At 45.0% G+C, this 24805-nt stretch overlaps 1 protein-coding gene across 1 annotated transcript in view; it reads right to left on the bottom strand.

Moving 5' to 3' along the window:
- NRP1 (neuropilin 1) overlaps nt 1–10659 on the bottom strand; it is a 259574-nt gene extending 248915 nt beyond the window's left edge. The window contains exons 1-3 of the mRNA XM_075315483.1: nt 10398–10659; nt 7973–8336; nt 1255–1435 (exon numbers count right to left, since the gene is read on the bottom strand). Coding sequence (XP_075171598.1) covers nt 1255–1435; nt 7973–8042 — 251 coding nt within the window. The 5' untranslated portion in view covers nt 8043–8336; nt 10398–10659. The remainder of the gene's footprint in view (nt 1–1254; nt 1436–7972; nt 8337–10397) is intronic.
- Between the last annotated feature and the right edge of the window lie 14146 nt (nt 10660–24805).

Genomic DNA, 24805 nt, shown 5'->3' with positions numbered 1-24805 from the left:
GACTAATGAGTCCCATGACATGGGGAGGGACAATGGCTACTTGGGCACAATTTGGGTGTACTCACTTTTGTTGCCAGTGGTTAATCTTTAGTGTTGTCCCATTAAAATATATAATAAAATATTACCAAAAATGTGAGGGGAGTACTCACTTTTGTGATATACTGTATATATATATATATATATATATACAGTGCCCGGCTGGAACACCACCCCCCTCCCCAGGGGGTTGGTGGAGGCCGGCAGGACGTGGCTAGGGGGGATAGGGTGAGGTGAGAGAGGGGTGGGGGTATAGGGACCGTTAGGAGATAGTATAGGGAAGCCCATAGGGGGAAGGAGCCATTGCAGCGCGTGGCAGCTGAAGAGATTGTCCCGCCCTCCCTCCCTTATGTTTTGTTTCGAGTCATAGTGGCTGTGGCGGTTGGGGTGGGGTCCTCGAAGTTGGTGAAAATTGGATTGGGGGTCCCAATGGAGGTGGAACCCCCTTTAATTTACTGGTTTGGGAAGTGGTCTGGTGATCATGGGGGAACGTCGGCTTGGTGGGGTCGGTTCCCGTGTTTGGTGGTTTAACCCTTCCCCCTTATATTTGTTTTGGTGCTCCCGAGTTGGTGGTTGCGGCTGGGAGTAATGGGGGTTTAGGGTGAAGGTAAGATCGGAGTATTGGGTGATCACCAGACTGTTTGAGCTTCGAGGACCACAACCCCCCTTTTTATAATGTTATTGTAAGTTATGTTTAAATAAAGGCTGCTGTGGCCATTTCATCCATCTATGTGTCTGTGGTTATTTCAATAAGGGGCTAAACTATTGGGGGTGGGAGTATGGTAGCAGTATAGAGGGTCACCGGGACTCCCCTATGCCAACGTCATGTATATACACACATTGTACACAACCAATTCAAGATTTATCTGGCATTATATTAATTCCCATGATATACAACATATGGAACCTAGATATATTCATTACAACTAATAAATACAATTTATTGTATATACTCAATAGTTTCCGAAGCGCTGAGATATTTCCAAGCAGAATAGACACAGCAGAAAACCATATTCTGTTTACTTCTCTTAATTAAGAAGGGCAAATAAATCAGAAAAAAAACCAATCTTCAGTATAATATTTCATTATAATATTTCTAGTAAATCATCTGACATGGCTTTTAGTTTCCAGCTGTTCAGTAAATGACACAGAACACAATGCCTGTTCTCAGCATCCGCCAGCAGATGGCGCCCAAGACTCTGCGGACTTTGCACTTACTTGCATTCTCTGTCTTCTAAGTCAAAGTGAGGGTTGAAGTTGATGAGAATCCTCTGGTCCCGTTTGGGAGACTTTATCTTTAAAATCCATTCACATTTCTGGGACGGGGTGTAAGAATTTGGATATCCAGGGGAGACAACATATCCGGGTTCCTCTATCTGTATAATTCCACCACATTTGTCTGCATTAAAATAAAAATATGAAGGGCAAATCAGAATTGTCACTTTGGGAGTCACTGATAGATCCATATAATTGCATCCTCTAATTGGGTATTTTTTTTTTTCGGTTTGCCTTTTTTTTGTACTTGTCTGGGGAAAGATTACTTAAATGTTAATACACTCAAATGTCAACTAAATAACAGTCTGGTTTGATGGGAGCGATTCTTGGTATAATTGGAACCTGTGATCTAAATTAATAGGCAATACTATATAATAAGGAATCATTCCCTAAAAAAAGGAAAAATAAGGCAGTGAAGACGTCTCAGGGCACTTCAGAGTCCAGATTATTGCTGAGCGGTGTAATCTCATTAGTGAACATTGGTTTAGTGGCTATGCACTAAGGAGATGCGGCTGCCCCTTGCATGGTCTGGCAATGATAAACCCTTTTGCTGGGTCATTTACCATCAGTATCTGTTTAAGCTCAAACCAGACTTATCCTTTGTATCATTAAACCCCATCCAATGTGGAGCTATGTATCACCTCAGTCCAGACAATGAACACTTTTTTTTAGTCTTACCCCACAGAGTTAGGGAGATCAAAGCAGCAAATTCCTCTTCCCTGTGTCACTGAGCATCCAGTAACATGACAGGTATGCTGCGAAACCCTCCTACATGTCTGTGGAGGTAATGGACGGCTAGGCCATATCTAAAGGGAAAATATTTAAGAAATGGAATAATTAGAGGGAAGTTAGAAGTAAGTCACGCGGGGCCTTCCAAGGATTGACAGACTCTTATCTCTCATGTCCAGGATTCTACCCATAGACTGAATGATTGCCCTGGCTACAAAGTGTCAAGATGCCAGTTACCACTCTAGGCATTGCTGACATGTCCAATAATCATCCATTAAGGGGGCTTTACAAGCAGCGACATCACTAGCGATGTCGCTGGTGAAAGCACCCGCCCCCGTCGGTTGTGTGTCACGGGCAAATCGCTGCCTGTGGCGCACAACATCGTTCAGAGCCGTCACACGGACTTACCTGCCTAGCGACGTCGCTGTGGCCGGTGAAGCACCTCCTTTCTAAGGGGGCGGTTCGTGCGGTGTCACAGCGGTGTCACTAAGCGGCCGCCCAATAGAAACAGAGGGGCGCAGATGAGCGGCCGTAACATCCCGCCCACCTCCTTCCTTCCACATTGCCGGCGGCCGCAGGTAAGCTGTAGTTCGTCGTTCCCAAGGTGTCTCAGGAACGACGAACAACCTGCGTCCTCAACAATCAACGATATTTTGAAAATGAACGACGTGTCAACGATCAACGATAAGGTGAGTATTTTTGATCGTTAACGGACGTTCATTGGTGTTACACGCAACGACGTCGCTAACGATGGCGGATGTGCGTCACGGAATCTGTGACCCCGGCGATATATCGTCGTTACGTGTAACGGAGCCTTTAGAACACCAGTAGTAATCCATTGGCAAACTACAACTTTTTTGGCCAGTAGTCATCCGTTACAATGGATCCTGCAGAGATTAGTTGGAAAAAAAAAAGTTTTTTGTCCGTTGTTAAATAACAGTGTCTACTGGATCCAGTTTTTTTAACATTTTAGTCTATGCAGACCGGATCCAGTAACGGATTACTATTTAGTCATCCATTATTCTTGCATTTCTAAAGGATGCAAATTCTTACAGGATCCGTTGCAAATGGAAGATAAATAGCAATCCGTTAAAGAATCTGTTCCCCATGGGCTCCCATGTTAAAAAAGAAATGGATCCGGCAGGTGTCATTTTTTTCAACAGATCTCTGCAGGATCTGTTCTAACTTAAAGGATCCATTACAAATGTAACATAAATAGCGATCCATTAATGGATCCGTTCTCCATAGACTTCCATGTTTTAAAAAAAAAAGGATCCGGCAGATATAATTTTGCCAACGGATCTCTGCAGGCTCTGTTCTAACTTACAGGATCCGTTACAGCTGGAAGGTAAACAGCAATCTGTTAACGGATCCGTTGTCCATAGAATTCCATGTTATAAAAACGGAACCAACAAATATTTTGTCAATAGATCTCTGGAGGATCCGTTCTAACTTACAGGATCCGTTACAAATGGAAGATAAACAGCAATCCGTTAATGTATCCGTTCTCCATAGACTCCCATGTTATAAAAACGGATCTGGCAGACATCATTTTGCCAACGGATCTCTGCGGGATCCATTCTAACGGACCTATGAACTCAGCCTTTATCTGTTTTTTTTTTTAAAAATGTTTTCAGCTGGATCTGTTTTGTTAACATTGGAGTCTATGGAGAACAGATACGTTAACAGATTGCTATTTAGTCATCAGTTATTCTTGCATTTCTAATGGATCCGTCTTTTACTTACAGGATCTGTTACAAATGGAAGATAAATAGCAATCTGCTAACGAATCCGTTCTCCATAGACTCCCATGTTAAACAAAACGTATCCGGCAGACCTCATTTTGCCAACAGATCTCTGCAGGATCCATTCTAACTTACAGGATCTGTTACAGAATGAAGATGAACAGCAATCCGTTAACGGACCCGTTCTCCATATATTCCCATGTTAAATAAAAAGAATCCAGCAGACGTCATTTTACCAATGGATCTCTGCAGGATCCGTTCTAACGGATATGTAAACTCAGTCTTCATCTGTTTTTAAAACACTGATTTCAGCTGGATCCGTTTTGTTAACACTGGAGTCTATGGAAAACTGATCCATTAAACAGTCATCCGTTATCTTCCATTTGAAACTGATCCAGTAAGCAAAAAAAATGGATCCTTTACAAATGATGGCATCTTAACAGATCCGTTTTCCATAGACTACAATGTTCAAAACGGATTCAGCAAGAAGAAAAAAGTTGTGTCTGCTCAACTCTTTTGCCAACGGATCTGTTCTAACGGACGATTACTGGACATGTGAACAGAACCTTACCTCTGCCAGGGTATTTAGTTACCAGGATCGGGAAATAAAATGAATTTTAGGTGAAGCTGAATTTTTTTCTTTTTTTACGAACCATTGCCCAACAGACAGTGTGCACCATACACTTAGTAAGGATGCAAACCACTTTAGACACTTAATTTTTACCAAAATTCTACAATTGATTCTTCATCGTACCCCATAGTGAGTAACCATTAACATGTGCTTTCCTTAACCAAGAATCAGCAAAAACATTAGTGCATGCCCTCATCATCTCCCGCCTCGACTACTGTAACCTGCTGCTCTCTGGCCTCCCTTCCAACACTCTTGCACCCCTCCAATCTATCCTAAACTCTGCGGCCCGCTTAATCCACCTCTCCCCTTGCTATTCCCCAGCCTCGCCACTCTGCCAATCCCTTCACTGGCTTCCCATCGCCCAACGACTCCAGTTCAAAACATTAACCATGACATACAAAGCCATCCACAACCTGTCTCCTCCATACATCTGTGACCTAGTCTCCCGGTACCTACCTACACGCAACCTCAGATCCTCACAAGATCTCCTTCTCTACTCCTCTCTTATCTCCTCTTCCCACAATCGCGTACAAGATTTCTCCCGTGCATCCCCCATACTCTGGAATGCTCTACCTCAGCATATCAGACTCTCCCCTACCGTGGAAAGCTTCAAGAGGAACCTCAAGACCCATCTCTTCCAACAAGCCTACAACCTACAATAACCCTCAGTCCAGTACACCACTGCACAACCAGCTGTGTCCCACCTATTGTACCATCACCCATTCCCTGTAGACTGTGAGCCCTCGCGGGCAGGGTCCTCTCTCCTCCTATACCAGTCTGTTTTGTACTGTTAATGATTGTTGTTCGTATACCCTCTTTCACTTGTAAAGCACCATGGAATAAATGGCACTATAATAAATAATAATAATACTCCTCACAATTCAGGGGTTTCTATCTGATTGCCTCCATTTATTGGCAACTAACACCATGGTTATTGGTTCACTGGTGTCCATGGTTGGTTCGGAGGAAGGGAGTTTAGACTGTGAGCACACTTGATTGTAATATGTTGGCGCTAAACAAGCAACAGGAAATAAATGGGTGGAATAGTCATTATGAAGAATGGTGATTATTGGCCATGGAGGTACAATAGATCCTCCCGTCTATGGCTGTCTGTGCAGCTGCTTTGTGCATGGATGGTTTTGAGCCTCTCTAGAGCCAAACAACAGGGATCTGTCAGCTCTTACCTAGTGCAATTTATAGTAGGACCATACAGATGCATGGGCTGTTAAGATAAACTGCACAGCACCAATGAGCCGCTAAGGCTGTGCACATGGCTTGTCTCATTAATGAGGTGGACATGGTATTTTTTGTTTTTTTTCTTTATCCTATTTCCTAATAGATTCCCCGTGGAAGCGAAATAGCATCCCTGGCTCTCAGCATGAATTTCTAAATGTACAGATTTTTATTACAGGAAAAACCAGGTCAATTGGAAATGAAAGAATATGCACATGAAAAATGCATAGAGCTACCAGCAATGTGGATGCCGCTTGTCAGGAATTAAAGTGAGAAATATGAGATTCATTATAGTGTTTGTTAAGCAAAGTGTTTTGTGTCTGAGGAGGCGCAAGTGGGGGGTAAACTTCTAATAAACACATAGGACGTGCATAGGCTGGAGACATGACATTGTTTCCACTCTTGAAAGATGTCTTTCAATTTCCAGAAGGTACAGACTGAGATACATCTGCTGAGAGCCTCGCACTGACTGTGGATAGGACTCTGGAAGGGATATGCTCTCATTAAAGCCTTCTCCTTATCCCAGAGAACAGTATGGCACCTGGATCTGGCATCTGTTACTCAAGTGACATAAAGCAGGCTTGTTCCTAGTCACTTGACAGAGTCACTTCACTCAGCATTAGCACAGCATCCCGGACCATCAATGATCCCTAATCTGTGACTTCTGTAAAACTGACATAATAATAAGATAATCGGGTTTGCATCTGGCTTTGCTCCATTTCACCAATGCAGGATGTTAATAGGAATAGCTGGTAATGGCCTTTGACCATTAGGCCCAAATACACATAATAAATACATGTTAGAGACTGTGATATCTGGACGCTTCATGCTGGAGCTCTGTTACTTTGATAGGTGGGTTAATGGCTCGACTGACTCCACTAAGGTCATTAAACAGTCCCTAACTGCTCCGCTTAGATAATAGTGTCTGCAAGTAATAGGGTTTAGCAAAGTGCAGCTCTGTATCAGCCATTTCCTGGCAAGAATATGCCCAGTCCATTATTCTGAACTTATTAAATCGCTCCATATCCATCATGATACCAATAAGACAATATCAGGATTAACCATGGACAACACTGACAAAAACAGTCTAATAATCACTAACTTACTAGTCACAATTCATAATAAAATCCTTTACCATTTCTGTATTCCTTGTGACAATAGGGCTCTCATATTTAGCACACATTTACTCCAATTGGGATAGTTTTATATATTAATATTAATAATAGTAATAATAATAATATATTAACAAATTAATACCCCAAACAACTCAATTGTAAGCATTAATCAGAAGAAAATTTTGACTAACTTTTATTTATATTGAAACCTGATCAATATATCAGCCATGTTACACAGACCATAATATTTCATATAATAATAATAATAATAATAATAATAATAATAATAATAATAATTTATATTGAAACCTAACCAATGAATCCCCCATGTTATACAGACCATAATATTTCATAGAATATTAATAAAATAATAATAATAATAATAATAATAATAAAAAAAATTATATTGAAACCTAACCAATCTATCTCCCATGTTATATAGACCATAATATTTAATAGACTATTGATACTACTACTACTACTACTACTACTACTACTACTAATAATAATAATAATAATAATAATAACAACAAATCATCTATATAGCTGAACTACACTCTCTGAGCCTTAGTTAGAAATGCAGAATTTTTTTTAACTAAATTCTTTAATTTATATTGAAACTTAACCAATGTATCACCCATGTTATACAGACTATTATATTTAATAGAATATTATTATAAATAATAATAATAATAATAATAATAATAATAATAATAATAATAATAATAACAACAAATCTTCTATATAACAGAAAAATACTCTAAGCCTTAGTTAGAAATGCAGAAGAAAAGTTTAACTAACTTTAATTGATACTGAAACCTAGCCACTATATCACCCACGTTATACAGACCATGATATGTCATAGAATAATAATAATAATAATAATAATAATAATAAAAATAATAATAACAACAAATAAATCATCTATATAACCAGAACCATATTATCAGAGCCTTAGTTAGAAATGCAGACAATATTTTGTAACATATATGTCACAACTTTATGACTTAAAGGAAATTCCCAACTTTTTCTGTTTAGTCTGAAATTCCAGGCACATAGTACTCAGCTATCATGCAGCAGGGTGGTGTTTATATACTGTAAAGTGCAGCATGATAACAGGGTAATAGTGATAGATGAGCATGGGAGAACTCCATTGTGAACAGATTGTGTTATATCACTGAATGGATGGGAACATCTGGAAGACTCACCTTCCTTAGTAGCACTGGCTAAATGGATGAGCATCGCCCAGCAGCAGCAGAAGACCAGCCTGCTATGCATCCTCTGGCTGGGTTGGTAACAACACAAGTGATAACAATCTCCTTGCAAATCCTATACTCCTCGGTCTAGATCCAGGAAAACACACAAATATGTCCTAAAAGAGCAGGGACTATTGTGCCTTAGTGTTTGCAGTGTCCTGTATCCTGTCATTCACTTCAGGGCTTCCTCCACCACTTCCCACACTTGGTGATGTCTTCTGTGTTCTGTTACCATCTCCAAACAGCAAAGAAAATACAAGCTCCTCCTTAAGCCACTTTGGGAACTGATAAGGAAACCAAACGACTCCTTGCTTTCCTGGAGAAATAAGGAAGGAAGGACAAAAATATGATTAATGAGCAGCTGCACAGTAAAGCGCACAGAGCCACCAGAGCTCTCACAAGAGTAGCCAAGCTAATGACTTGTCTCCTTTACATGTAGATCCCTGGGAGCTCTTTCAGGCAGTATGTGCAAGCAGCATCTGGGCAGGCTCCAGTCTCAGGTCCCTTTGTTATATACAGGGTCTTACTGGGTTGGGACTGGCAGCTGAGCCAGCATCAAGGCATACATACAGTGCCAAGGAGTATGTCACTACTCAGCCCCCAACCAAAGCATCCAAATGTGATGGAGTGTAGATCTGAGATGAATGTCACTCATTGCTCCCTACCTAGTAACACCCAAAACTGCAAAAATACCCATTGCCAAAATTATAGAACTATGGATAATGGCTAGAACAGGTAGCCAGGGCTATACTTACATGTATTTCATGCACCCTTTCCTCTCTAATGCTGAAAACCACCAGCCTTGTAGTATCTCTAAGGATCACTGACCACAGCTTGTAGAAAGACTAAAAAATAAAGGAACTAATCCACCCAAGCGCTGAACTTCAACTGTTTAGAGAAACCCCAAAGGTCTGCAGCACATTATTGAGAGCAGCCCCTGTGCCAGGTAAACCCAAGTGAAACTGACAAGGCATGACCTGCCCATCTGCATCAGGTAACAAGCTCTGTAATTAAAGGCAGCTTCCCTGTTCTCAGTGCATTTCTTCATTTTACAAACCACTGCTTCTTAAAACCCCAAGGTGCACCTTCAGCAAGTGCAAGAGCCCAGCATTAAATATAATGAGAAGGCAGGCAGGAGGAGAGACTGACCGGTGGCACATCTGGAGGTCTTGGTCCATGCCACTGCTTGATAAGCCCTAACACTTCTAATGGTAGCAGATCTGTCAGCAAGATTATTCATACTCCAGATTAAGAAAGATTATACATACCCCAGATTAAGATAAAGAAGCTGCTGGGTGTCACAAATCAGAAACACTAGGACACAAGTGCAAGAGCCCAGCATTACATATAATGAGAAGGCAGACAGGAGGAGAGACTGACCGGTGGCACATCTGGAGCTCTTGGTCCATGCCACTGCTTGATAAGCCCGAACACTTCTAATGGTAGAAGATCTGTCAGCAAGATTATACATACTCCAGATTAAGATTAAGAAGCTGCTGGGTGTCACAAATCAGAAGCACAAGAAGACAAGTGCAAGTGCCCAGCATTAAATATAATGAGAAGGCAGACAGGAGGAGAGACTGACCGGTGGCACATCTGGAGGTCTTGGTCCATGCCACTGCTTGATAAGCCCTAACACATCTAATGGTAGAAGATCTGTAAACAAGATTATTCATACTCCGGATTAAGAAAGATTATACATACTCCAGATTAAGATAAAGAAGCTGCTGGGTGTCACAAATCAGAAACACTAGGAGACAAGTGCAAGAGCCCAGCATTAAATATAATGAGAAGACAGACCGGAGGAGAGACTGACCGGTAGCATTTCTGGACGTCATGGTCCATGCCACTGCTTGATAAACCCTAACGCTTCTAATGGTAGAAGGTCTGTCAGCAAGATTATACATACTCCAGATTAAGATTAAGAAGCTGCTGGGTGTCACAAATCAGAAGCACAAGAAGACAAGTGCAAGAGCCCAGCATTACATATAATGAGAAGGCAGACAGGAGGAGAGACTGACCGGTGGCACATCCGGAGGTCTTGGTCCATGCCACTGCTTGATAAGCCCTAACACATCTAATGGTAGAAGATCTGTAAACAAGATTATTCATACTCCGGATTAAGAAAGATTATACATACTCCAGATTAAGATTAAGAAGCTGCTGGGTGTCACAAATCAGAAACACTAGGAGACAAGTGCAAGTTTGAGTGGCTATCATGCCCTTTACGCATGGCAAGCTTATGCCATGGATCGCTGCAGGAACAGTCTTACGTGCACATAGGCTGTGTATGGTGAAGGCATAGGGTGTAATGTGCAAACTGCAAACTGCCAAGCACAGATTTTAATACATAAATATAGATAGAAATGCAGTTTACCTTCAGCTGATGCACAAGTCCCCCTTATGGTGAAGATGCCATGGCAGGGTGCTTGCTGGTAAGTCAGTGGGTATATGGGTGAGTGTCCTTGTAGAGGTATATAGCTGGCTGCTGTGTGTTTGTGGTGGTTGTACATGCAGGTCCTTGGAAGGATTTGTAAGATCACAGTTTCTCAGCACAGAAGGGAGGAACATGAGCTGAGAGACTCACAGTCAGAGCCTCTCTGAAGAACAAGCTAGTTCTATCAGATAGGAGGGTATGGTGTGCAACCCAGCAAGCTAAGGAGGAGGAGGCTGGAGGAGGAGGACGATGATCACAGGGGAGGAGGGAAGGACCTGCTTTTATGATGACTGTGCAGATCAGTCACTTCTTCACAGCTCTCTCAGTGTTTGGAGGCAGAGGCTTGTTACACAGTAACAGCTGTGCTCCAGTCTAAGTCATGGAGAGGAGCTCAAGGATGTGGTCAGGACTGGAGAAGCTGCTGCCACCTTCTACCCTCCTCACTTTTGGCATCAATATGTCCTTTGGAAAGGAAAGCGTTAAAGCCCATATTTATGAGAATTCCAGCCTTCTTCATCCTTGGTAGGACTCTGACATTTAACACTACCTATTCCAGAGAGCACAACCTAGAGGGACCAGTGGCAGACATGTCACCGCCTGGGGGGCAATCTGTTTACTTTGTAGGCTAGTGACCAACTGATTGACTTAGGAAAACAAAAAGGAGGACTGAAGAGTCTGCACCCCTCCAGGGGGGCTGGGGACAGAGCAGCAGGGTACAAGCAGGCAGAGCTCTGTATAGTGACAGATTGCTATTGCAATGCAACATGCTGCTCAGGAACAAGGATCCTTCACCCACTGACCGATAGGGGGCAGGCTTGTGCTCCGAATAAAAACCATTTATCTCATCCCCCACAATTGGAAATGGAGAAAACGTGAATTCTATGTGTAGTAGTAGGGACCATTTATCTGCATACAGTCAAGTAAATAGTGACACTGATCTGCAAGACTTAAGTCCAATGTTTGTGAGTCTCAGCAATTGTATACATGGTGATGATTGCCAGTTTTGGGGATGTAATTGCACTAGCAGAGAAAGTTATTATTTCATGAATGTTATGGCTATTATTACATATATGAGGCTAATAACTTATCATTAAAAAAAAAAATAATTATCATTTATCCTCATAGAAAATAAAAATGTTCTGCACATTATAGTGACGCTGTAGATTAGTATTTATTTATACATTTTACAATATTATTGTTTTAAATAATCCAAGTGATACTTATTTACCTACAAAGAGGTACTGACTCATGGAGTCTCAACAATGACTGTATTGTTGATTGATTCGTTACAATCTTGGTTACATTTTGAGAATAATCATTAGTCCCTAAAATATGGAGACAAGAATAATTAAAAACTCTACTTTTCTTAACCCTTCCAGTACATTGACTAGACACATACAAAATCTCTGCAGAACATTAGATTTTAACTGTAAGAACTGTGGATTTGTGCTCTATATGTGTGTAAAGGGATCCTACAAATATCCATAAGTCCTATGCTACCACTGTGTGCCTCCAGTGTTATACATATCAATCTGTTTCAACACACGCTGCATTATGGATGTATTGTGTCCTAGGTAGATCGCTTTTCAATAGAATATGATGCCTTGAGAATTTACCATACAGAGACATGTAGATTACTCTTAGGGGTACTTTGCACACTACGACATCGCAGGTGCGATGTCGGTAGGGTCATGTCGAAAGTGACGCACTTCCTGCGTCGCTCTTGACATCGTAGTGTGTAAATTGTAGATGATACGATAAACGAGCGCAAAATCGTCGTAATCGTATCATCGGTGTAGCGTCGGCGAATTCCATAATTACACTGACGCGATGGTCCGATGTTGTTTCTCGCTCCTGCGGCAGCACACATCGCTGTGTGTGAAGCCGCAGGAGCGAGGAACATCTCCTACCTGCGTCACCGTGGCTCCCGTCGGCTATGCGGAAGGAAGGAGGTGGGCGGGATCTTTACATCCCGCTCATCTCCGCCCCTCCACTCTTATTGGCCGCCTGCCGTGTGACGTCGCACGACCCGCCCCCTTAATAAGGAGGCGGTTCGCCGGCCAGAGCATCGTCGCACGACAGGTGAGTGCATGTGAAGCAGCCGTAGCGATAATGTTCGCTACGGCAGCTATCACAATGATATCGCAGCTGCGACGGGGGCAGGGACTATCGCGCTCAGCATGCCAGCATCAGCTTGCGATGTCGCAGCGTGCAAAGTACCCCTTAGGGTACGTGCCCACGATCAGTGTTTGCAGCGTTTTGGATACAATGTGTTTTCACTGCCTCCAAAATGCTGCAATGTACAATACAAGCACAATGGATGGATTTCTAGAAATCCCGTGCCCCCTGTGCGTGCGTGGCCTACAGCGAAAACTGACCTGCGGTGCGACTTTCCAAGCCGCAGCATGTCAATTCTTTACTGCGGAGACACAAATGTCCTCCATAGGGAGAACACAAGCGAGAGACTGCAGCGATCCAAAACCTGATCGTGGGCACAGGCAGCTGCGGTCTCATGCGTTCTCCTGCGGAGGAGACTCACGGTCCCGCAGGACAGGACCCATCACGTCCAGGACACATCAGGTCCTTATCACTGGCACATACCCTTAGGTCTACATGTCTCTAACTAACTACTGAGGCCATACATACGGCTCATTTGGCTGATAGCTATCTCTCCTGACTTCTCCATGTTCGGCTTCACCAAACATTCATGTGTTTTCTTTGGGGAGAGGGGAGAAAGCTGCAGCCTGTCAGATTTGGAGGCTACTTATACCCAATAGAACAAAAGGGTCTGGTAGCTTGATACATGTCACCCCCATACACATCAGAAGGTTGACCAATCGTCCCAAAATCGTCAAGTTTCAGATGACTTTTATCTAATGTGCATGGGGCCCTTCAGGGATTGTGCCTGTATGAAGGTTAAATCTTTATTCACAAAGGTTCATCTATGAAACTACTCAAGTTTATACTCAGCAAGAAAAGTCCATAAAAGATGCCTTACCTTAAAGGGTGGTTCACTACTTTTCAATAGTGGCCACATCCCTGTAAGGGCTCCGCCACACATCCGTGAAAACCACGTCCGTGTAAAACGGGCCGTTTTTCGGGTCCGTTTTCCGTTTTTTAGGTCCGTTTTTATGGTATGTGTGGCCTGCGTGTGTATCCCGTATGCTAGCCGTATGTGCGTGTGGAATGTCCGTGTGTGCGTGAGTGAAATAACTGACATGTGTATGTGTTGTCCGTGTGAAATGTACGTGTGTGATGCAAAATGTCGTTACTACATGTCGGAAGACAGAGTAGCGGGATGAGAATGAACTCGGGTGAACTTCACCCGACTTCATTCTCATGCCGCGGCTCTGTCTGTGTGCCGTGTACTGATTAGCGGTCACCTGTGAAGGATTCACCGGTGACCGCTAATCCCCCGAGTGACTGAAGTGTCCCCCCCTCTCTCATACTCACCGTTCCCCGATCACCGGCGCTGCACGGCGTTCACACTGCTTCGGCGGCTTTTTCTAATTTGAAAAAGCCGGCCGCTCATTAATCAATCTCGTATTCCCTGATATCCCCGCCCACCGGCGCCTGTGATTGGTTGCAGTCACACACACCCACCACGCTGAGTGACAGCTGTCTCACTGCACCCAATCACAGCAGCCGGTGGGCGTGTCTATACTGTGCAGTGAAAAAAATAAATAAATAATTAAAAAAAACGGCGTGCGGTCCCCCCCCATTTTAATACCAGCCAGATAAAGCCATACGACTGAAGGCTGGTATTCTCAGGATGGGGAGCTCCACGTTATGGGGAGCCCCCCACCCTAACAATATCAGTCAGCAGCCGCCCAGAATTGCCACATACATTAGATGCGACAGTTCTGGGGCTGTACCCGGCTCTTCCCGATTTACCCTGGTGCGTTGGCAAATCGGGGTAATAAGGAGTTATTGGCAGCCCATAGCTGCCAATAAGTCCTAGATTAATCATGTCAGGCGTCTGAGACACCTTCCATGATTAATCTGTAAGTGACTGTAAAAAAACACACACACCCGAAAAAAATCCTTTATTAAAAATAAAAAACACAAACAAATTCCCTCATTACCAATTTATTAACCCCGACAAACCCTCCATGTCCGGCGTAATCCACGGACTCCAGCGTCGCTTCCAGCTCTGCTGCATGGAGCTGACAGGAGCAGCAGAAGACACCGCCGCTCCGGTCACCTCCACGCAGCTAATGAGATGAGTAGCGCGATCAGCTGCTGTCACTGAGGTTACCCGCGGCCACCGCTGGATCCAGCGGTGGCCGCGAGTTACCTGACTGACAGCTCAGCTGATCGCGCTACTCATCTCATTAGCGGACGGACTGAGGGAGAGAACGAAACATAAAAAGAAAAAAGACTGACATCACATGAAAAAAGCACAAAACGTACAGGGAGCAAACAGAGATGCGTCCGTGTCACTCGGACGTGCGCACAGACCCATTGACTTTCATTGCAGTCCGTGCTGCGTGTTGCGTGAATAAAACGGACATGCTGGCGTGAGACACGGCCCACAAAACGCATCACGGAGACGGACTAACGGACATAACCAAAAACGCAAATGTAACCGCTGAGATATAGTAATATTGGTGCACGTTTGGCCGTGTCTCCAGTATACACGGAAACGGACCAAACACGCACGTGTTTCACGGATGTGTGGCAGAGCCCTAAAACTCATAGGGAAGGCTTTTTTTTAATACCTTGTTCAACCAATTTTGTCTCTGAGCGGCGCTATTGCTGTCTGCTCATCCCTATGAAATGCCCCCTCGGGCTCCATGACCTCTGAGATCCGGTGATGTCACGTCAACTTCCAGTTGATCTGACAATCCGAGGCCGGCCCCAGTCTCCCTGAGTGACTGGGCTGTGGGCAGCATTTCACCGTATGTCACAGCCCAGCATCTTGCGCACTCTCTCCTTCACCGCAGAGAGCCGCAAGCAGGATCGATGCTGGGCTGTGACAAGTGATGGAACTCTGCCCACAGCCCAGTGACTCAGGGAGACTGGGGACAGGCCATGGTGATGTCAGGTCAACTGGAAGTTGACGTGACATCACCGGATTCCAGAGGTCATGGAGCCTGTGGCAACACTTCATGGGGATGAGCGGACCACGATAGCGCCACTCAGAGGCAGAATTGGCTGAACAAGGTATTTACAAAAAGCCTTCCCTACCAGTTTTACAGGGATGTGGCCACTATTGCAGAGTAGTGAACCAACCCTTTATTGCAATTTCAAAGTAATTGGAAAATCCAAACAGACTTGGTCCTCAGCACTTAGGAAGGTAAATGGTGGGCACTTCGAACATGTATGGGTAGGTGCACAGTGGTAGAAATAATCAATATAGTAAGAGATAATACCACGGCACTCAGTGAATAAAGTTCATTTGTTGAAAATCAATGCAGCATGATATATCTGTATTAGAAATGGGACAACGTTTCGGTGCACATGACCTATTTCATGGCCTCATAGGAATGACAGACTGTGTGTATTCTACTCAGCATTGCCCTTACTATATAGTCCTCAGCACTGGCGGACACAGATAGAAAAGGGATCCTGTGCACCTGCTTTGGAGGTACAAATGGGCCCCTTACCTCTTGCAAGACAAAACAATCACTGATCTCGGGGAGACCAGCCAGAGAAAACACTGCCGGCAGCCAGCGAAGGCGCTCAACACAGTGAAATACTAGGTGCATTTCCCCTTGAGAAATATGCAAATCAAAAGGGTCCATGGAGCCTCCGTTAGGAGTCTCGACACGGAAAATAGCCAGATATCACTCTGGGAAGGACCTAGCGAAGGAGTAGCTCTCATATCTCGCTATTTTCCGTGTCGAGACTCCTAACAGAGGCTCCACAGACCTTTTGATTTGCATACTTCCCAGGGGGCAATGCACCTAGGATTTCACAGTGTTGAGTGCCCTTGCTGGCTGCTAGCAGTGTTTTCTCTGGCTGGGCTCCCCGAGATCAGTGATTGTTTTGTCTTGCTGGTCTACTAGGCATTGCTCCCACCTGGCCAGAATTCTACTCCACACTGATGAGGAGTAATACCCCGAAACAGCTGTCTGTGGATGAATACCTGGTCTTGGTATGTCCCTTGTCATATCTTTAAACTCATCAAGAGCTGGATATTTACTAAAAGGGACCCTTAATACGGTGGTTATGGTGGTCTCCTAAAAAGAGCCACTCCTTGGCTAGGTCCTTCCTGGAGGGATATATGGCTATTTTCCGTGTCGAGACGCCTAACAGAGGCTCCACGGACCCTTTTCATTTGCATCCTTACCTCTTGAGCACAGGTTGCACCATTGATATGTCCACCCCTGGTCCTCAGCCTCTATTATGAGGATATTTTACATAAGCCCCATTTATACCAACTGTGGGACTGGGAAAGCTGAAACAGTATGTCCGTAGAATAAAGATCATGGCTTCTGCTATGAAACATAACACAAAATGAAAAAATAAATTTGAAATATTCCTCAGCCTTGCATACTAATCAGTAGGCTATACCTTGTAAAGCCGGCACACAAACTTTCTGGTCCCAAATATGCTCTTTAGGGGAAAAATTGGGAGCCCCCATACATATTAGATGGTTGGTGATTACCTGCAAGATCATTGGGTTATGACAACTTTATTATAATGTGTATGGGGTCTTTTTCATATTTGGAAGTAGTGGTATATACTGTATATATGTAGGCGATTGTTCTTCCAATAAAAATGACACCTTTATTGTAGATTTTCGACGTGCCATTCATGAGAAATCTACTCCAAAGATATAGTGATGGGGAATGTAGATTGTAAGCCCTGTTGGGGACCGTGATAATGATTATGTATGTAAAGCGCTGTGGAATTAATAGCGCTATATAAGTGAGTAATATAAAGAAATACATAAAAATATACAAATCAGGCTGCATGTGCAGAGGGGTGTGTCAATGCACTTGAATATAAATATACTGACACGCCCCCAGTGCACTTCCAGCCTGATTTGCATACGTTTTCTATGCTAGATTTCTCATGGCTTGCGCATTAGATGTCTATTAAAAAGGTATAATTTTATTAATAAATTGACAGACTTATAAATTGTACTGAGACATCTCCAGGAGGAATAGCAGAGGAACAGGATGACATAGAACTCTATGAAGAAATGCTTCGGAGTTGTTAATTTATGAGGATACTGGCATTTGGTAAATCAATATTACAATATTATTTCCACTACAACTAGTATATGAGGAATTACTATATACCGTATTTATACTACACACACACACACACACACACACATATATATATATATATATATATATATATATATATGTATATTAGTGATGAGCGAGTACTAAAAAGCTCGGGTGCTCGAAGCTCGGGCCGAGCCTCCCAAGATACTCGTGTACTCGGGCCGAGCAACGAGCCCAATGTTATCCTATGGGAGACCCGAGTATTTTTGTGAAATGACCCCCCGGCAGCATGGAGAAACCCTAAAAATGTCACAAAAGTCTCAGAAGAGTGCTCAAATGACATGGCAACAGCATGGGGAAGACCCCTTGAAGCATTTATCACTCAAAAGTCACAGCTGTGAACAATTTTGTCCGCGTTTTACGCCATTTTTACGGACTCACCAGAAAACCTACCAAAATGACCCCAAAATGATTTTTCATGGCGGAAATGTTAAGGGCACATACCCAATAGTGAGATAGAGCTGGTGTATGTTACTTTTTGAGATTAATACATGAAAGATTTTACGTGAAAACATTGTGTGGGGTCTTTTTCATATTTGGAAGTAGTGGTATATACTGTATATATGTAGGCGATTGTTCTTCCAATAAAAATGACACCTTTATTGTAGATTTTCGACGTGCCATTCATGAGAAATCTACTCCAAAGATATAGTGATGGGGAATGTAGATTGTAAGCCCTGTTGGGGACCGTGATAATGATTATGTATGTAAAGCGCTGTGGAATTAATAGCGCTATATAAGTGAGTAAAATAAAGAAATACATAAAAATATACAAATCAGGCTGCATGTGCAGAGGGGTGTGTCAATGCACTTGAATATAAATATACTGACACGCCCCCAGTGCACTTCCAGCCTGATTTGCATACGTTTTCTATGCTAGATTTCTCATGGCTTGCACATTAGATGTCTATTAAAAAGGTATAATTTTATTAATAAATTGACAGACTTACAAATTGTACTGAGACATCTCCAGGAGGAATAGCAGAGGAACAGGATGACATAGAACTCTATGATGAAATGCTTCGGAGTTGTTAATTTATGAGGATACTGGCATTTGGTAAATCAATATTACAATATTATTTCCACTACAACTAGTATATGAGGAATTACTATATACCGTATTTATAATACACACACACACACACACACACACACATACACATATATATATATATATATATATATATATATATGTGTATATTAGTGATGAGCGAGTACTAAAAAGCTCGGGTGCTCGAAGCTCGGGCCGAGCCTCCCAAGATACTCGTGTACTCGGGCCGAGCAACGAGCCCAATGTTATCCTATGGGAGACCCGAGTATTTTTGTGAAATGACCCCCCGGCAGCATGGAGAAACCCTAAAAATGTCACAAAAGTCTCAGAAGAGTGCTCAAATGACATGGCAACAGCATGGGGAAGACCCCTTGAAGCATTTATCACTGAAAAGTCACAGCTGTGAACAATTTTGTCCGCGTTTTACGCCATTTTTACGGACTCACCAGAAAACCTTCCAAAATGACCCCAAAATGATTTTTCATGGCGGAAATGTTAAGGGCACATACCCAATAGTGAGATAGAGCTGGTGTATGTTACTTTTTGAGATTAATACATGAAAGATTTTACGTGAAAACATTGTGTGGCACTCCGATGTCCCTGAGAAGAGACGTACATGAAGGCCTCTTGAGTCTAATGTGCCCATTTTGAGGAAGTGAGTCTTTGTAGTATTTTCCTTTGCCAGGGCAGTCCAAAATTGTGAGGTTCACCAATGCCCCTGCATACAGACGTGCATGAGGGCCTGTAAACCTGTAGTGCCCATTGTAAGGAAGTGGGTCTATTGTAGTATAGCCCTTAGGCAGGGCAGCCAAAAATTGGGAGGCTCCACGTTGTCCCTGGGTAGAGACGTGCATGAGGGCCTCAAAACATTAAGTGTCCATTGTCAGGAAGTGGGTGTATTATAGTATAGCCCTTAGGCAGGGCAGCCAAAAATTGGGAGGCTCCACATTGTCCCTGGATAGAGACGTGCATGATGGCCTGTAAACCTGAAGTGCCCATTGTAAGGAAGTGGGTCTATTTTAGTATAGCCCTTTGCCAGGGCAGCCAAAAATTGGGAGGCTCCACGTTGTCCCTGGATAGAGACGTGCATGATGGCCTGTAAACCTGAAGTGCCCATTGTAAGGAAGTGGGTCTATTGTAGTATAGCCCTTAGGCAGGGCAGCCAAAAATTGGGAGGCTCCACGTTGTCCCTGGGTAGAGACGTGCATGAGGGCCTCAAAACATTAAGTGTCCATTGTCAGGAAGTGGGTGTATTATAGTATAGCCCTTTGCCAGGGCAGCCAAAAATTGGGAGGCTCCACGTTGTCCCTGGATAGAGACGTGCATGATGGCCTGTAAACCTGAAGTGCCCATTGTAAGGAAGTGGGTCTATTGTAGTATAGCCCTTAGGCAAGGCAGCCAAAAATTGGGAGGCTCCACATTGTCCCTGGATAGAGACGTGCATGATGGCCTGTAAACCTGAAGTGCCCATTGTCAGGAAGTGGGTGTATTATAGTATAGCCCTTAGGCAGGGCAGCCAAAAATTGGGAGGCTCCACATTGTCCCTGGATAGAGACGTGCATGATGGCCTGTAAACCTGAAGTGCCCATTGTAAGGAAGTGGGTCTATTGTAGTATAGCCCTTAGGCAGGGCAGCCAAAAATTGGGAGGCTCCACATTGTCCCTGGATAGAGACGTGCATGATGGCCTGTAAACCTGAAGTGCCCATTGTAAGGAAGTGGGTCTATTGTAGTATAGCCCTTAGGCAGGGCAGCCAAAAATTGGGAGGCTCCACATTGTCCCTGGATAGAGACGTGCATGATGGCCTGTAAACCTGAAGTGCCCATTGTAAGGAAGTGGGTCTATTGTAGTATAGCCCTTAGGCAGGGCAGCCAAAAATTGGGAGGCTCCACATTGTCCCTGGATAGAGACGTGCATGATGGCCTGTAAACCTGAAGTGCCCATTGTAAGGAAGTGGGTCTATTTTAGTATAGCCCTTTGCCAGGGCAGCCAAAAATTGGGAGGCTCCACGTTGTCCCTGGATAGAGACGTGCATGATGGCCTGTAAACCTGAAGTGCCCATTGTAAGGAAGTGGGTCTATTGTAGTATAGCCCTTAGGCAGGGCAGCCAAAAATTGGGAGGCTCCACGTTGTCCCTGGGTAGAGACGTGCATGAGGGCCTCAAAACATTAAGTGTCCATTGTCAGGAAGTGGGTGTATTATAGTATAGCCCTTAGGCAGGGCAGCCAAAAATTGGGAGGCTCCACATTGTCCCTGGATAGAGACGTGCATGATGGCCTGTAAACCTGAAGTGCCCATTGTAAGGAAGTGGGTCTATTGTAGTACAGCCCTTAGGCAGGGCAGCCAAAAATTGGGAGGCTCCACGTTGTCCCTGGGTAGAGACGTGCATGAGGGCCTCAAAACATTAAGTGTCCATTGTCAGGAAGTGGGTGTATTATAGTATAGCCCTTAGGCAGGGCAGCCAAAAATTGGGAGGCTCCACGTTGTCCCTGGGTAGAGACGTGCATGAGGGCCTCAAAACATTGTTCCCATTGCAAAGGAGCGGGTCTCCTGTCGTTGTAATGTCCATTCTGCAAAGAATGGGCGAAAAAATTTACCACTGGGGGTATACCTGAAACAAAGGCCTAAGTATTGCAATTTGTAACGGTCATCATCATGGTGGCGCATGAGGAGAAGGAGGAGCAGTCCAGCGATTATCCAAAGTCCAGAAGTGTGTACCCATGGGTGAGTGGAGGTACATGGCAAACTTTAAATTCCGCTCTCATTTGCTGGTGGTGTGGTGAAGTCTGGCCCAATCCAACCCTTGTTCATCTTGATCAGAGTCAGCCTGTCAGCATTTTCAGTTGACAGGCGGGTGCGTTTATCTGTAATGATTCCACCTGCGGCACTAAAAACACGCTCTGACAAAACGCTAGCAGCAGGGCAGGCCAGGACTTCCAAGGCGTAGAGAGCCAATTCATGCCACGTGTCCAGCTTGGATACCCAATAATTGTAAGGCACAGAGGAATGTCGGAGTACAGTTGTTCGATCTGCAAGGTACTCCTTCAGCATCTGGGCAAACTTAGGATTTCTTGTGGCACTACCCCGCACCTCAGGGGCTGTGGTACGTGAGGGGCTGAGAAAACTGTCCCGCATCTTAAAGACTGTTCCCCTACCTCTGGCGGATTGGACTTGTGCCTCTCTCGGCTGTACGCCTCGGTTGTCCACTGATTCCTGACCTATGCCGCTAGCGTTTTGTGAGGGGAATGCTTTGCCTACTTCCGTGACTATGGCCTTCCGGAACTGCTGCATTTTGGTTGACCTCTCCTCCACGAGAATAAGAGACAAAAAGTTCTCCTTGTAGCGTGGGTCTAACAGTGTTACCAACCAGTAATGATTGTCGGCCAAGATGTTCTTAACGCGAGGGTCACGAGACAGGCAGCTTACCATAAAGTCAGCCATGTGCGCCAGACTCTTAACAGCCAGGACTTCAGTAGCCTGACCAACAAGATGACTGAACATGCTGTCCTCCTCCTCCTCCTCCTCCTCCTCATCTACCCTGTCCTCTGGCCAGCCACGCTGAACCGAGGATATGACTGGTGTGCATGTCATATCCTCAATTTGGCCGGAGAGTTGCTCCATGTCTTCATCCTCCTCCTCGTCATAGTCCTCCACTGCACGTTGTGATGAGACGAGGCTGGGCTGTGTGTTATCACCCACACCCACTACTGTTTCTTGCTGCAACTCATCGCGCTCCGCCTGCAATGCATCATGTTTGTTTTTCAGCAGAGACCGTTTTAGAAGGCAGAGTAGCGGTATGGTGACGCTAATAATGGCGTCATCACCACTCACCATCTTGGTGGAGTCCTCAAAGTTTTGGAGGATGGTACATAGGTCTGACATCCATCTCCACTCCTCAGGTGTTATGTGTGGAGTTTGACCCATTTCCCGACGGCTTAGGTGATGCAGGTACTCAACAACTGCCCTCTTCTGCTCACATATCCTGACCAACATGTGCAGAGTTGAATTCCAACGCGTGGGGACATCACACACCAGTCTGTGAGCCGGAAGATGCAAACTGCGCTGAAAGCCGGCAACGCCGGCTGAAGCAGTAGGTGACTTTCGAAAATGTGCAGACAGGCGGCGAACTTTTACCAGCAGATCAGACAGCTCTGGGTATGACTTTAGAAACCGCTGAACCACGAGGTTGAGCACATGGGCCACGCATGGAACATGTGTCAGCTGGCCTCGCCTCAAAGCCGCCACCAGGTTCCGGCCATTGTCACACACGACCTTTCCTGGCTTTAGGTTCAGAGGTGTGAGCCAGTGATCTGCCTGCTGTTTCAGAGCTGTCCACAGCTCTTCTGCATTGTGGGGTTTGTCACCTATGCAGATTAGCTTCAGCACAGCCTGTTGCCGCTTCGCCGAGGCAGTGCTGCAGTGCTTCCAGCTTGTGACTGGTGTGGAGGGTACAGTGGATGAGGATGCGCAGGAGGAGGAGGAGGCTGAAGAGCATGACATTCCGGAGCTGTAGAGTGTGGGTGAAACACTGACTGAGGTAGGGCCTGCAAACCTTGGTGTGGGAAGGACGTGTTCCGTCCCTCGCTCAGACTGGGTCCCAGCTTCCACAATATTAACCCAGTGTGCCGTCAACGAGATGTAGCGGCCTTGCCCACAAGCACTTGTCCACGTGTCTGTGGTTAGGTGGACCTTGGGTGAAACAGCGTTGTTCAGGGCACGTGTGATGTTTTGTGACACGTGGTTATGCAACGCGGGGACGGCACACCGGGAGAAATAGTGGCGGCTGGGGACCGAGTAACGTGGGACAGCTGCCGCCATCAGGTCACGGAATGCTTCTGTCTCCACCAGCCTAAAAGGCAACATTTCCAGCGCAAGCAGTCGCGAAATGTTAGCATTTAGAACTGTGGCATGTGGGGTGTTGGCAGTGTATTTGCGCCTGCGTTCAAAGGTTTGCTGAATGGATAACTGAACGCTGCGCTGGGACAAGGACGTGCTTGATGATGGTGTTCTTTCTGCGTAGGCAACTGCAGGTGCAGGAGTGGAGGAGGCTTGTTCGCAGGCAGCATGGACAGGGGATTGGCTCGCATGCACAACCAGCGAAGATGTAGCAGTGACATCAGCAAGCACTGCTCCTCGACTCTGTTGTACTTCCCACAAAGTCGGGTGCTTGGCTGACATGTGCCTGATCATGCTGGTGGTGGTCAGGCTGCTAGTTTTGGTACCCCTGCTGATGCTGGCACGGCAGGTGTTGCAAATGGCCTTTTTTGAATCATCTGGATCCAACTTAAAAAACTGCCAGACTCGGGAAGACCTAACATTTGTACAGGCACCTTGTGTCGTCGTGTTGTTCCGGGGAACGGTTGCCTGACTTCTGCCTGGGGCCACCACCCTGCTTCTTACTGCCTGTTGTGATGCTACGCCTCCCTCCCCCTGTGCACTGCTGTCCTCGCTCTGCATATCCTCCTGCCAGGTTGGGTCAGTTACTGGATCATCCACCACGTCGTCTTCCTCTTCCGCACCCTGCTCCTCCTCCTGACTTCCTGACAATTGTGTCTCATCATCGTCCACCACTTGTTGAGACACGTTGCCAACTTCGTGAGAACGTGGCTGCTCAAATATTTGGCCATCTGTACAGACGATCTCCTCATGACCCACTTCAATATGAGCTGGCGAGAGGCCAGAATGTGTGAATGGAAACGTGAACAGCTCTTCCGAGTGTCCAAGTGTGGGATCATTAATGTCCGAGGAGGACGTGTACTCAGCCTGGTGGTAGGAAGGAGGATCAGGTTCAGAAATGTGCGGTGCAGTATCACGGCTACTGACACTTGACCGTGTGGAAGACAGAGTGTTTGTGGTGGTGCCAATCTGACTGGAAGCATTATCTGCTATCCAACTAACAACCTGTTGACACTGGTCTTGGTTCAAGAGCGGTGTACTGCTGCGGTCCCCAAGAATTTGGGACAGGACGTGCGAGCGACTAGATGTGGCCCTTTGTTGTGGCGAAATTAGAGCTTGCCCACGACCTCGGCCTCTGCCTGCACCACCATCACGTCC

The sequence above is a fragment of the Anomaloglossus baeobatrachus genome, chromosome 6 (genome assembly GCF_048569485.1).
Source record: "Anomaloglossus baeobatrachus isolate aAnoBae1 chromosome 6, aAnoBae1.hap1, whole genome shotgun sequence".
NCBI classification, from domain to species: domain Eukaryota; kingdom Metazoa; phylum Chordata; class Amphibia; order Anura; family Aromobatidae; genus Anomaloglossus; species Anomaloglossus baeobatrachus.
The sequence above is the reverse complement of the archived record's forward strand: the minus strand, read 5'-3'. Positions and strand labels throughout refer to the sequence as shown.